This window comes from Typopeltis vanoorti, chromosome 14 (genome assembly GCF_054136105.1).
Source record: "Typopeltis vanoorti isolate ZY-2024b chromosome 14, IOZ_Tvanoo_1.0, whole genome shotgun sequence".
NCBI lineage: Eukaryota > Metazoa > Arthropoda > Arachnida > Uropygi > Thelyphonidae > Typopeltis > Typopeltis vanoorti.
The window spans coordinates 51,681,133-51,695,302 of NC_143562.1; the positions used below are offsets into that span (position 1 = coordinate 51,681,133).

A 14,170-nucleotide genomic window follows, 5' to 3' on the forward strand; every position below is an offset into this window, starting at 1 on the left:
TATATTCACCCCATTCCCAAGAAGGGCATTAAATCACTACCATCCAACTACCACCCTATCTCGCTCACCTCACTTCTGTCTAAAATAATGGAAAAAATCTTCAATTCCCAACTTCTGCACTACCTTGAAGGCACCCACCTAATAAACGACCACCAGTATGGAATCCATCGCTGCCAATAAATAACAATTGCGCAATATTCTTAATTGAATTTATTTTCCGATAGTCTAAATATTGCTATGATTGGATAATATTATTTTATCTGTTAGGAAATGTTTATTATGCATTGCGTTGTTTTTTGACCACTTTGATGTGTGCAACTCAATGGAAACAAAATACTGTTTTCTGATATTTCTTGTTTGCTATGTTTTGAACTTGGTCGTACTCATTTCATGTCGACGCTATTTTCGTAACCAGTGCGTAACTTGGCCACACTGAACATGCAAATTACTACCCTTTTCATTCTTTTAAGTATTTAAGTAATTAAATCATTTGAAGGATATCTACATCATCACTGTTACTTATTATTGTATTTAATATTACATTGAGAAGTTTTTGTAATTTTTATAATTACAAATGCAATAAATCTATGAAATACATAAAATGCAGTGTTACATTCAATTAATATTTCTATTAGCTGTTTTCAGTAAAACAGCTAACAGAAGTCTATGCGACGATCTTTTGAGATCTAAAACTTTAGACTTCATCATCTGACATCAAATATTCAGTTATATCTTATAAAAATCACCGTAATAAATATTTACTCATTCATTCCATTAGTAACTTTAATTGATTTAGCTTTAATTTAATTAAAGCTTCATCATTTTAGTTTAGTTTATTAAATTTAAATTATAAAAATCATATTTATAATGAAACTTATACTGTGGATATAACCAGTTTTTTAAAATGAAAAATAAATCGGCTAACGCCTTTTAATCCCTTATGGGAAGTTGGCAAGGCCTTTTAATTTTATAGGCTTTTGGAGACTGAGTGGGCAGTTCGATCACCAGCGATCTGATCTCACGGTTCTTTCTTTCATAATAATTTTAATTTCTTTCTTTCTGATTTCATTGTTAGCATCCATATATCCAATAAAATACACCGGCATCTGATATTCAGGCAACGACTTTCCTAGTTTTATTGATAATGCGCGTTTGAAAACATTTTCTGCCTAAGAATGAACTTGTACAAAATCTTCTTTCCGATAGTTGAGTTTGCCGTCAGTTTCTCCGCGAATTTTACACAATCACAATACGTTCTTAAGTGATTTCGTTTCGTACCCTTATATATGCTACAGGGCTGTCTATTTTGACACGAGGTAAACGTAATACTATTATGAATTTGATAGTTATCAATATACGAAAAAGGGAATTCTGATTTATGTATTCCACTGTTTTGAAATTGAAAGGAAAAGGTACTGAAAATAACTTTCGTTTTTGTTCCAAATTATTTTCATCACTTTCTGCTATTATTTTGTACACGGGTATCTGCTAACGCTTTTTATTCCCATTTACAGAGTAGGCGAGGGCGTTTTAGCCCTATCTAACTTTTGGAGACAGGGGACAGCTCGATCTCCAGCGGTAGCCAATCAGATATACCTGGCTGAAGGTTATTACACATAGCATCCGGTGAAGAAAGGCGGCTGACAAGTGCCGCCATCTCGTGGTATCTAATCTTAACTCTATATTTACTGTCTGAAAATAGTTTTGATTTTATGGTCGATTTTCTTGAGTTTACGGGAGAAATAAACCCGCTTGCACGTGCCAGACATCGACTAACTCGAAAACCGATCGAAAAAACTGTTTGTAAAAATTTCTCCAGTCGGAGACTTGAACTGCGAGGTCTTTCTTTGTGCGATCAAGCGCTTTGAATGGAACACGCCTCTTCCACTGAGCAAAACTGGTTAATACAGATATAAAGAACTAAATTAAATATTTTCAAGATTTCATTATTTATTGTTACTATATCATTTTGAACCTTTTCAAGAGGATTATAAGAGAAGTTCCCCACACATTACAAACTGAATTTATGAACAAAACTTCCCTTGTTGTTTTTCATTTGTAATGTAATCATTTCCTTTGTGTCTATAATAGACCAGTGGACAACGAAAAGATATCAGCAAAATTTTCAAAAAATATCTTCAACCCTTTAAAAAATTTGTGATATACTTAATCAAATGTGATTAAGGCACGAAAAATCAAACTTAATGAACAGTGCAAGCGGGATTTTCTCTCCCTGAAACTCAGGTTTTTCGTCCCGTAAATTCAAGAAAATCGGCCGTTGATTATATTCATAATTTAATGAATTATGAATATAATTCATTAAATTATTTTTAGACATGAAAAGTATTGAATTATTGTTTTAGGGATAGAAACCACGAGATAGCGGCACTTGCTAGCCGCGTTCTTCACTGCGTACCGATTAATTAGTGGTAGCCGTGGGCCAGTTATGTCTGATTGGCTACCAGTGGAGATTGAACTGCCCACTTAGTCTCCAAAAGTTAGATAGGGCTAAAACGGCCTCGTCTACTCCCTATACTGGAACAGAACAAAAAAGTGTTAGCTGATTTTTTTTTATTGTAATCATTGTTGTTGTTCTTCTTCTTGTTCATGTGCGCCTTGACCCGTTTCCTGTTTTTGTACGGAGAAAAACATGAGTTTTCCCAAGGAGAAATACCTTCAATTAACACCGTGTGTGTGTGTGTGTGTGTGTGTGTGTGTGTGTGTGTGTGTGTGTGTGTGTGTGTGTGTGTGTGTGTGTGTGTGTGTGTGTGTGTGTGTGTGTGTGTGTGTGTGTGTGTGTGTGTGTGTGTGTGTGTGTGTGTGTGTGTGTGTGTGTGTGTCACGCTAACTTTCCTTTGAAATTCTTATAAAGATTCCTTGCGTCCAAAACGGGATTAGAATCAGTTCTTTCCAAATTGGTCATAAGTGGTCTATAACAGTAACAATAACTGAATGTATTTAAAAACAGTTCATTTCTTCTCGTTACCATCTGCTTGTCATAAATCAATCAATACTAATGTTTTGAGAAAATGGATGCTAAGACGTTTGTTGGAGCACAGTTTCATATTTTTACAAGAACAAATAGTAATAGTATTGAGGATGTACGTCAAATTCTTGGAGATTCCTTATTTTCTATACTGAATGAAATAAATTGTGCTAAAAAGAAACATATTAAAATGAAAGGAAAATAGAATGAATGAAAAAAAAACAGATGAAAGCGGGATAAATGGTACTATTTAGTGACTGTTCTTGAAATAGTCCTAAGGTGGACTTGCTAGACCAGTGGTCGCCAAAGGGGTCGATATAACATTGTTAGGGGTCGATTGGGGGTCGACAGAAAAATATAAGACATCATTGTATGGGTAATATTTAATTCTGTTAACTTGGATTACCTCCATGACAAAAGACATGGAGGTAATGACAACGCAAATGAATCGTGGGATCAGTACCTCCATCTTACAGGTCCATGAATAGGACCTGTAAGATGGAGTAAGGTCATGAAAATAGTTACTGAGGCCCTACAAGTAGGCCAAAATTACGTATTTACCAATAAACGGATGAGTGGTTCCTGCCGGCCGGCGCAGTGGGAGCGAGATTGCAACACGTGCGTGGTTCTTATTTACTGATACTTACAAGTATTCGATCCCAGTCTCATTTTTGCGCATCGACATACAAGTGTGCGTTAATGTTCTAAAATTCATCAACATGCATATTATAATTCAATCGTTATTCATTCACGAACTAAACTTCTCTATGTTGAAGAGTTGAGCAGCGCTGGTAGTAATACCAGTGATATTACTAGTGATAGTAATAGTAGTAGTAATAGTAATATAATAATATATACTATGTTATACATACAATAAACACTGTAAATATAAAATAAACAATCTAAAAACTCACATAAGGGTCTTTTTTGCTTGTCCTATTATAATTACGTAATAGTAAAATAGAGGGGGTCGATAAAAAGTCAAGAAACTCTTGAAGGGGTCGACGGGCAAATAACTTTGGCGACCCATGTGCCAGACAGTAAAATAAATAAGCAAATAAATATATAAATCCTCTAATGCTGTTTATTCCTTAGAGGAGGTAAGCAAAGCTCTTTTAGTCCCATTTAACTTTTTTTGAAGACAAAGGAGAAGCCTGTCTCAATTCTTGAAGACTTCCGTAATATTCAGCCCATGCTATCAATAATCAGAGCTTCAGCTTTTTTTTTTCAAGAGAGAGAGAGAGAGGGCTATGGCAGTAAACTACTCCTATCACTGATAGTTGAGCTCTACAGTCATTTTTGTAATGCGAGATTAAAAAACCGAAAAAAAGGCTTTGCTAGAGAGAATTATCCTTGTATTTGTAAATGACTTGGTCTAAAAGCAAATAGTTTGCACATCTAATATTGAGAAAAAGAAATCTTATTACACAGTCTGTTGTGTCTGTGAACTGAGTGTAGTCTGTAGCAGTTGTATATTTTACCAATGGATAAATTAATTTATGGGAGAAAAAACCCTTGCCATTTGCGCGTGAGACCTACTAACCCATATTTAGTATAAAATCTTAATAAACAGCTATGATTACAGAATCATACTCACTTTGAAATCGCTCTGGATTGACGCGTAACAATGAACGTCATCTGGATAATTCTGACCCTGCAAGAATCCTGGACTGTAGATATCCATTGGTCCATCGCCGAGTGCTATACTTTTATATTCATCTTCACTGCATGGAATAGTAATCCCTCAAAAAAAATTATTATAGGTGTACAAATATAAAATCGTTAATAAAAAGGAGGGCATAAAGCTTCACTTCGGCGATACAGAATTATTTAAAATTATTCTGCATATTTAAAATAATTTTAAATAATTCTGCATCGCCGAAGTGAAGCTTTAGTAATTCTTGTGTGCCTTTTATAATGTGACACCTTTTTTTAAGAACTCATAACCTAAAGTATATAAGTTCTGTATCACTTTATCCTGAGTATTCTTGGTCTAGCTCCCACTGACAAGACCTCAAAAAAAGGTCGAATCCGATCTGGGTAGTGACCTCCCCCCATAATGTATAACATCATACATCTCCTAGGAGATGTATTTTGCATTAAGGGAAAATACCAAGGACAGTGATCTGACCTTAACCCACCTTTACCATGAGTTGCCCCGTCATGTACCACTGGCTTACGCTTGTATCCGCCGAAACTTTTATATAGTCGCTATATATTCGGCATGAAACTCTTGAAGTTTCTCTGAAACGCTTGTAGTTTCTATATTCGGCTAATATATAATATTGGATTCAATATCCACTTAATTTTAAATAATAAAATCGTTATTCTCTTTAATAAATAAATTATATGATATAGAGTTATGCAAATTAAGGCAAACTTCATTATTGGTTATTTCCTACCTATGATGCACGGCACTTGGGAAGACTGAAACCACTACAGGGTGTTATCCCAGAGGCCAATAAATCTAATAAATCTCGGCCACGAGTTGTAGGAGAGAAATGAACAGCATCGCCTGTTCCCTATGATATAGCTGGCTGAATAACGCTAAGAGTTGGAGAAATAGAAACTTTCTATGAAGAACTACAACAGGAAATAGATAATTCCAAAAACAGAGAACTCATCATAGTGATGGGAGATTTTAACGCTAAAATAGGACAGTTCACAGCAGACAAAAAAGATGTGATCGGGAAATTTGGATACGGAGAGCTTAACGACAGAGGAGAACAATTACTCCACTTCTGTAACGCAAACGATCTAATGATTGCAAACACATTGTTCTATCAACGCCCTAATAATAAATATACATGGACATCCCCAGATGGTAATATAAAGAACTGCATAAACTATATCATCATGAACAAACAATGCAAAAGATCAGTAAATAATGAACGAACATTAAGAAGCTTTGATTTCGACACTGACCACGAAATATTAACTGCCAAAGTGAAGATAAAATTCAACAAGAAAAACAATATCAGAAAAGAAGAAAATATGAACCTATCAAAACTAAAAGATAGCTCAAGCAGACGTCGATTTTCAGAACAGATATGATTGAAATTAAAACCCTCCATCTTCCAAAACAGCGGGAAATACTGGGAAGAAGGAAAGGAAACAGTGTTATCAATTACAAAAGCCACTCTAGGTACCAAACCTAAAATAAACAAAGAGAAGATAACCCAAGAAATCGTAGCTACAATAGAAGAGAAAACCAATAAAACAATGAAGAGAATAGAGAAAAATACAGAGCACTAAAAAATAAAGTTGACAACCTATGCAAAAAACCAAAGAAAAATGATTAGAAGAAAACGCTAAGAAATGCCAAGAAGCATACCAACAAAACAACTTAAAAGTCTTCCATGACACTATAAGAGAAATTACAAAGACATTCCCAGCAAAAGCAGTAACAATGATAAACAACAAGATGACTGAAACCGGGAATATTGAAGATATAAGAAAAATCTGATCAAACCATTTTAAGACTTTCACCAAGGAAACAAAACTACAATGGCAACAATAGAAGAAAATAACGACCACCCAAAAATTTTACAACAAGTTAGATACGCAATAAAACAGATGAAAAACAATAAAGCACCAGGCATTGGTACTATCGCTACTGAACTGTGGTCATATGGAGGCAGCACATCAATAGAATATTTAACAACCATATTCAATAAAATACTACAAACACGAGATCCCCAAATGACTGGAGAACTGGAAAGAGTATCTCAATATACAAGAAAGGAGACGAAAGAGACTGCAGAAATTACACACAATCAATTTACTCTCTCTCTCCCACACCTATAAAATATTCATAAGAATTATACAAAATAGATTAAAAACACCTATGAAGAACTGATAGGCATAGGGCATGCTGGTTTCTGAGGAAACTATTCAACAATAGATTTTCACATTGCACCAACTAGCAGAGCTCAGCTGGGAAGACCATAAATAACTATATTGTTGTTTTGTGGAATTTAAACAAGCTTTCGAAGAAACAGAGAAACCCTTCTTAAAGTTCTACTAGAAAAAGCAATAGACAAATATATAATACAGTTTCTGATAAAGTATTACTTTAAGACAAATGCAATAATTAAAATGGACACACTCACAACCGAACCCATAGAGATCCAAAAAGGAGTAATGAAAGGATGCCCATTATTCCCATGCCTATTCAACATACATCTAGACGAAGTTGTAAAGAAGGCAATAGACTATGAGTCTGGAATCAATGTCAATGGTTTAAACTTAAATAATATCAAATATTCAGATGATCTCGCCCTTATTGCAAGAACCCCAAATGAACTACAAAGGTTAATCAACAAGCTAAACGAAACCTGTAAAACATACGACATGACATGACAATAAATATACAAAGGACAAAAGTGATGAAAATAAGGAGGAACAGAACTACCATCTCAGCCACCCTAAATGGAGAACAATAGAAGAACTAGACAACTTCATATATATATATATTGGATCAAAACTAACAGAAACAATACATGCACTCTAAACAATCAAACGCAGAATAGCAATTGGATGGACCACCATGGGAAAATTCCAGAAAATCTGGAAAACAAACAATATATCTAAGCAAGCCAAAATCACATTATATGAATCAATAATTATACCAACACATCTATGGAGAAGAAGCGTGGACAGTTAAGAAAAGAGAGGAGAAAAAACTGCTGGCATTTGAAATGAAATGCTTAAGAAAAATATATAGAGCAAGTTGGATAGAAAAGCAAGCAAATAGCACAGTCAGACAAGAATTATTATATAAAAAGACAATAATAGAAAAAATTAGAAAACAACAACCGAGATGGTTTGGCCACACTGCATCCATGGACGGAGACCCACTTCCGAACGTCCTAATCAATACTTTTCCAACTGAAAAAAGAAGACCCGGAAGACCAAGAATTACCTGGCTGAAATTACTAAACAACATTTCGGGATGCAGAACATATAAGGAACTTTTTCGACCAGCAAGGAATAGAGAAGACTGGAAGATCCTTCTCAAGAGAAGACTCAATCCGAAGAAGAAGAAACTTGCTTTGTAGGCAGATTGAGTGAAAGATAAAGAATAATCATGCAGTCTAGTTGAAGTACAAAGAAATAGCGAGAGTCGGATTTCTTCTCAACAAAATAAGAGAAACACACTGAGCTTACAAAAGCCAGGTAACAAAAGCATAATGACAAAGTTTGCAGGAAGATCATTTAAAATTTAAGATCATTTAAAATTTAAGATCATTTAAAATTTAAGATCATTTAAAATTTCCTCTAGTCGGCGACTAGAGGAAATTTTCTAAGCCTTTTTTCGACCAGTTCCCGACTTAGTCTATCTCTGGCACGGAAGAGCGGGTTTTTCTGTCGGAAACTCAGGTTTTTTGTCCCGTAAACTTAAGTAAATAGACCGTAGAATCCACACTATTTCAGACATTAAATATATTGTGTTAGGGTTAGGACGGCACTTGTTGAGCCGTCACTTCACTGCTTGCCGTTTAATTAGTGATAGCCTTAGGTCAGCTATCTCTAATTGGCTACCAATGGCGATTGAACTGCCCACTCAGTCTCCAAATGTTGGATAGGGATAAAACGGCCTCGCCTACTCCCTATACGAGAATAAAAAGCGTTAGCTGATTTTTCTTTTTTTTTGTCCATATCTATTCATATTACAGGAAACACTGAAGAAGAAACAGTTATTTCATAACAAGTCAGAAACAAACTTTGAACCAATACTAAACAGGCAATTACGGATCACTGGAAAGATTGGTCGGCTAAAGTTGTAACTGACAACAAGAATTGGAAAAGAGTAATGAGTGAATATGGATATGGCGAAAGCAATGAAAGAGAGAATGCTTGAATTTGCTGTTCATGCATAGTAATTTGTAACAGAACATTCCAGCAAAAGGTCTACAGAAAGTGGGAATCACGCTCATAAGGAAAACAATGGCCACTTCAGTCTAGTAGTACTCAACATTTCAAGGAACAGATGAGTAATTAGATCATATCTAAGTGATTTCCAATATCTAGTTGAAACTCATACTAAGAGAGAAGACAAACTTTTAAATCAAAGAGATAAAGGACATTAAACAAGGAAATCACAATGAAAATTATGGGGAAGAAGAAGAACTGGATGAGAGAGAGAGAGAGAGAGAGAGAGAGAACACGAGATACATACAGTCAAGAGGGTGCAGGGGAATAAATGCTAAAAGAACATTGGATTTCACAAGAAACATTGAAACCAATTCAAGAAAGTAAACAGATTCAAGAGAAGGAAGAAAGGTACAGAGTAAAATGCAGTGAAGAAAACATGGCAGAAAGGACAAGCCAAAGTGGTGAGAAGAGCACATCAAGGATATCGATAAATACTCCAATGAATGCAGAACAAATCAGATGATCAGAAACGCCAAAAATGGAGTGCAGATCACAGAAGCATAAAATATGAAAAGTAAAGAATTCAATTTGTCTTCTGAATTTATAAAAGAAAGGTATTATTTACAGCCAAATATGTACATGAAAATTATTATATTTTATTTAAAAAAATCAGTATGGATAATCTTCTTGTAGCTAAGATTATTATACCGAGGAAGGTTTGTTTAGCGGATCAATTTTAGAGGCTTTAGACAAGAGAGCGAAAGAAAGGGAAAAGTTAGTCATTGTCGCAGATATAAACAGCAGCTTAGGAAATGATTACCAGATATATAATGCATTTTGGAAATTTTGGAGAGAAGAGCAAACTACTAATAACACCAGCTGAATTTCTGTTCACAACATGAACTATTCGTTACTCTGTATTCCAAATAGAGACGTGTAAAATTCATATGGAGAAAAGACCTAAAATAAAACTCTCATTGACTATATTCTTGAGAATGATTTATTCAAGTTGGTTTAGGACAATACTATGAGAAGGACCTTCGTTCAGCATTTTATCGTTTCTGGCAATAGAACACAATTGAATAGCATATTAAGTAGCTTACGAAGGTGGATTCTAAACTCAGGTATACAAATATTATTCAAGAAAAAATGAAAGAGTTTGAAAACGAGAACCAAACCTGGAATGTACAGTCACAGGCTCGTAAGAAAATATTGACTGATTCAACCGGAGAGGTGACGAGATACTCTGCAAGAAAAGAAAAAAAAAATCAGAACTCAATGGTGTACTCACGAAGTTCTACAGGTAGCCAAGGAAAAGAAGAAAGCATATCAAAAGTTACTGGCAAAAGAAGGTCTGCATGTGCAGTGAGAAAATATAGAGAAAAATGTAAGAAAATAACTAAAGAAAAGTCGTATGAGGACTTTGGTAATAACATAGAAGATAAATAACAGGAAATGACAAAATTTTCTGAGGCTATTGAAAAAGCTTAGAAATAGAGAACTGCAAAAGGAATCTAAGATGATAAAGATTATATAAAACTGAACTTAAAGAAATCAAAGATAACTGGAGTAATTATTTTGAGAGACAAATGAAACAAGCAGTGACACTACGATTCCACGTATCAATGCTTGAGGGAGAAAAGCCAACAAGAAATTAAAATGTGGAAATCAGCTAGAGTAGATGACACACGATAGAAATGCTTGAATACGGAGGAATAAAAGTTTTTCAGTGGCTACTACACCGAATGATTTAGAAGATCCAGTCACAGGGTAGAATTCCAGCTGACTGGAGTAGAGCTCTCATAATACCAATCTGTAAAAAAGGAAATAAAACTGAATGCAAGAATTACGAATTTCGTTGATTCCTGATTCCATGGAGTGTGCCAGGTAAAATAAAAGCTTGAATAAATATCATGCAAGCATAGTTTGTAGAAGGGAAAATTGGAGGAGAGCAAGTTGGATTCATGCAAATCTGGTTGAGAGGATCAGAGTGTCACCTTTACAAAAATAGTTCAGATATCATGGTAATAAACCAAGCATGTGTATTTAAGTTTTGTGGAACTAGAAAAAAACAAATGACAAGATGCCAAGAAAAAAGCTGTTCAAAAACATTGAAACTATATGGTGTAAAATTGGGCATTATATCGAACAATACATTGTCTATAGTTGAGTTGTAAGTCAGCAGTTAGAACTGAAAAAGTTATGGGAAAATGGTTTGGTGTTAAATGAAGTGTGATAAAACGATGTGCTTTCTCTCTACTTTTATTCATCATCTATGAGGATCACATTATGAAGGAAAGTGGCATTAAACCTGATAAAAAAATCGGAGATGTTAATCTCAGCTCTTCACTATATGAAGATAATGTTGTACTCTTAAATAAATCCAGTACAGGTCTGTGGAATTCCGACTAAACTGAACACCTTCTCTAATACATTTGGGATGAAGCTCTTCAATAAATGTATAAAGACGATAAAAATAGGCTCAGACATTGGAAATCAATCCTACATGTAGAGCATATAAAATAGGTAAAATGTTTCAGTTATTTGGACAAAATATTTAGTGAAGATGGTAAATTAAAAATGGAAATAGATAATAGAATTATCAAAGCTGATATGGTAGGAAGTCAAATGAATAAATTTAAAACCAATCTTAACTTATGGAGCAAGATCTAGGTTAGAAATACAATACTTGATCAAAGACTAGAGGCCGCAGATACAAAGAAGTTCTGAGAAAAATTAGATGAATGCACAGATGGCATCAGTTTCAATATCTTATTAAAAGTGAGGATATTAGGAAGAAACTTGCTATTGTTAGCATTCGTGCGTGTGAAAGCAGACCCAACCTGAAGTGTACGATTGCAGATAATGGGAGAGGAAAGATTAGCAAAACTAATGGGTTTTGTTTTGCCAGAATGGCTGAAAAAAAGGCCTAGAGGAAGATCAAGATCAAGATGGGGTAATACACATACATAGGAATTGTGTTTCAAGAAAAATATGTAAAATCTGACAATATTGAAGTCCTGACTAGATATCACATTAATTTCGATAGAATTTGGCTATATAGGAAGTTAGTAATGATATAAACGTATCGAGTGTTATTTTCTTATTTTCCTGACGATGATGTCAATAATTTGATGAAGAGGGAGATATTTGTTTATCTTCTTTAACTTTTTTTAGGGGGGGAATCCAGACAAACATGAATAAAGGGACGATCCATTAAACACCATTAAAGTATAACTGAAAAAATAGATCAGAAATAAAGAGCAGAATTCTAAATACACTCTTCCAATCTTTTGAAGCAACCCAAATATTCAAGTATTCGGTCATAAAATAAGATGCCTGTGAAATCCTACGGAAATGGTGCTTACTTCCATAGCGCTAAAGCTACAAAAGAAAGACTTTATATGTTCGATTTTAGTGGTAAACAACAACTTTTTCTAGCCATTTTTTCAGCGAGTTTTCGATTTAGTCGATTTTTGCTTATGAAAATAGGGTTTTTCTTCAAACTAATTCAGATTTTTTAACTTCACATTTTAAGAAAATAGACCAGAAGTCACGCTATTTTAGACAATAACATATAGTTTAGTTTATTATGCAAGAAGTGTATGCTTATGAATTATGAGGTGTCTTTGAATGTTAGCGGCGATGAGCGTGGGCTCTACGGTTTATTAGACGCACACAATTTATTCATGCAAACGAGTGTTTCGTCAGAAACGGTATTAAGTGTTTCAGAGTACGTATATATAAGTGCCTTGTGCATTAGAAGTTGATTAGAAGAAATCTGTGTGTGTGTGTGTGTGTGTGTGTGTGTGTGTGTGTGTGTGTGTGTGTGTGTGTGTGTGTGTGTGTGTGTGTGTGTGTGTGTGTGTGTGTGTGTGTGTGTGTGTGTGTGTGTGTGTGTGTGTGTGTGTGTGTGTGTGTGTGTGTGTGTGTGTGTGTGTGTGTGTGTGTGTGTGTGTGTGTGTGTGTGTGTGTGTGTGTGTGTGTGTGTGTGTGTGTGTGTGTGTGTGTGTGTGTGTGTGTGTGTGTGTGTGAGATCGAGAGAGAGAAGACGGAGGTTGTTCCCAAACGAAAGGAAAGAAAATAATAGTTTGTGCTAGTTTGAAGTAGTCACTCGTGCTTTATATATTTAGATGAAAGAGAAGCAACGATGGATTGCAATATGGTTGAACAGTGACCAAAGAATACCTATAGAGAAAGGCATAAACCACCAAAAATATAATTGCGTGATAAAGAAATGAGGGATTACCAGTGGCTTCAGTTGTTCTCGGAGAGATGTTTTTCTCCCCGAAATATTCGTTTCGCTACTTTAGCATTTAGTCCGATTAAGCTTTTCTTGATTTACATTTAAATAGTAAGCAAAATGTATATTTTTAAACTCCAACAGTAATTATATTATCAAATAAACGTCCATTATCCATTAAAGAAAAATTCCTTTTCAGGTGATGATTTTGAGACTTCCAAATAGTATAATTCTACGAAACAGTTACATGGAGCTTTTCCCCTTGATTGTCAGAAAGTGGATACTATTCTCGGAATACAAAAAAGCAACCGTAATATAATGGGAGTAGATAGAAAGCACAATTTTAATAATGCGGGAAAAGTTGCATTCCTAGATGGACTTATGTCTTCTGGTGGAAGAAACATAACAAATAAATGTAAAGCAACTTATAGTCTAAATCTAGTCACATTATGAAAGATACCGTTTAGTGATCGTATTCTTAAACACTGAAAAAAACAAGCCTGAGGATTTAACTCTAGATTCTTAAATAACATATGACAGCAGCTGACAACATGATAGTAATTTTGCAAAGTGCTGTTTAATGTCCGTTACCCACCGTAAATAACATTTTCATCCACTGTAACTGAAATATACTATATGTGTGTAAGAAATGCAAATACAACAATTACAAACCAAATGTAAATTTAATTTTATCAACACCATGTTCACAAGATACTTACCTCGAACTCCAGCCAAATTAGCTGCACTTATTACTATTGTTACTATCATTAGCCCGAGATGTTCAAAAAGATGCATTTTTTATGCGGCGGATTCTGAGGAACTAGAATAATAAACTATGCAATGACGAGTTGAACAAATACTGAACTTACAAGGACATATAAGGGAATAATTGCAACTGTGGCTATGAGAAAACACCGCAATGAACACCTGATTTGCGGAATTTGATCTTCATATCACAGGTAGAGGAAAGTACAAAAGTGATAAGAAATAAGTAGATTTGTAATTAAAGGAAAAACCAACATCAACCGTTATCATACAAGGATATCGTGAATATGACTTATAAG

The 14,170-nt window shown here is 34.7% G+C and overlaps 1 protein-coding gene across 1 annotated transcript in view; it reads right to left on the reverse strand.

Annotated features, from left to right (window-relative positions):
* The window catches only part of LOC150099470 (chymotrypsin B-like), a 73,429-nt gene extending 59,545 nt beyond the window's left edge, over window positions 1–13,884 (reverse strand). Inside the window, exons 1-2 of the mRNA XM_090404416.1 lie at window positions 13,826–13,884; window positions 4,584–4,729 (exon numbers count right to left, since the gene is read on the reverse strand). Coding sequence (XP_090260542.1) covers window positions 4,584–4,729; window positions 13,826–13,874 — 195 coding nt within the window. The 5' untranslated portion in view covers window positions 13,875–13,884. The remainder of the gene's footprint in view (window positions 1–4,583; window positions 4,730–13,825) is intronic.
* Between the last annotated feature and the right edge of the window lie 286 nt (window positions 13,885–14,170).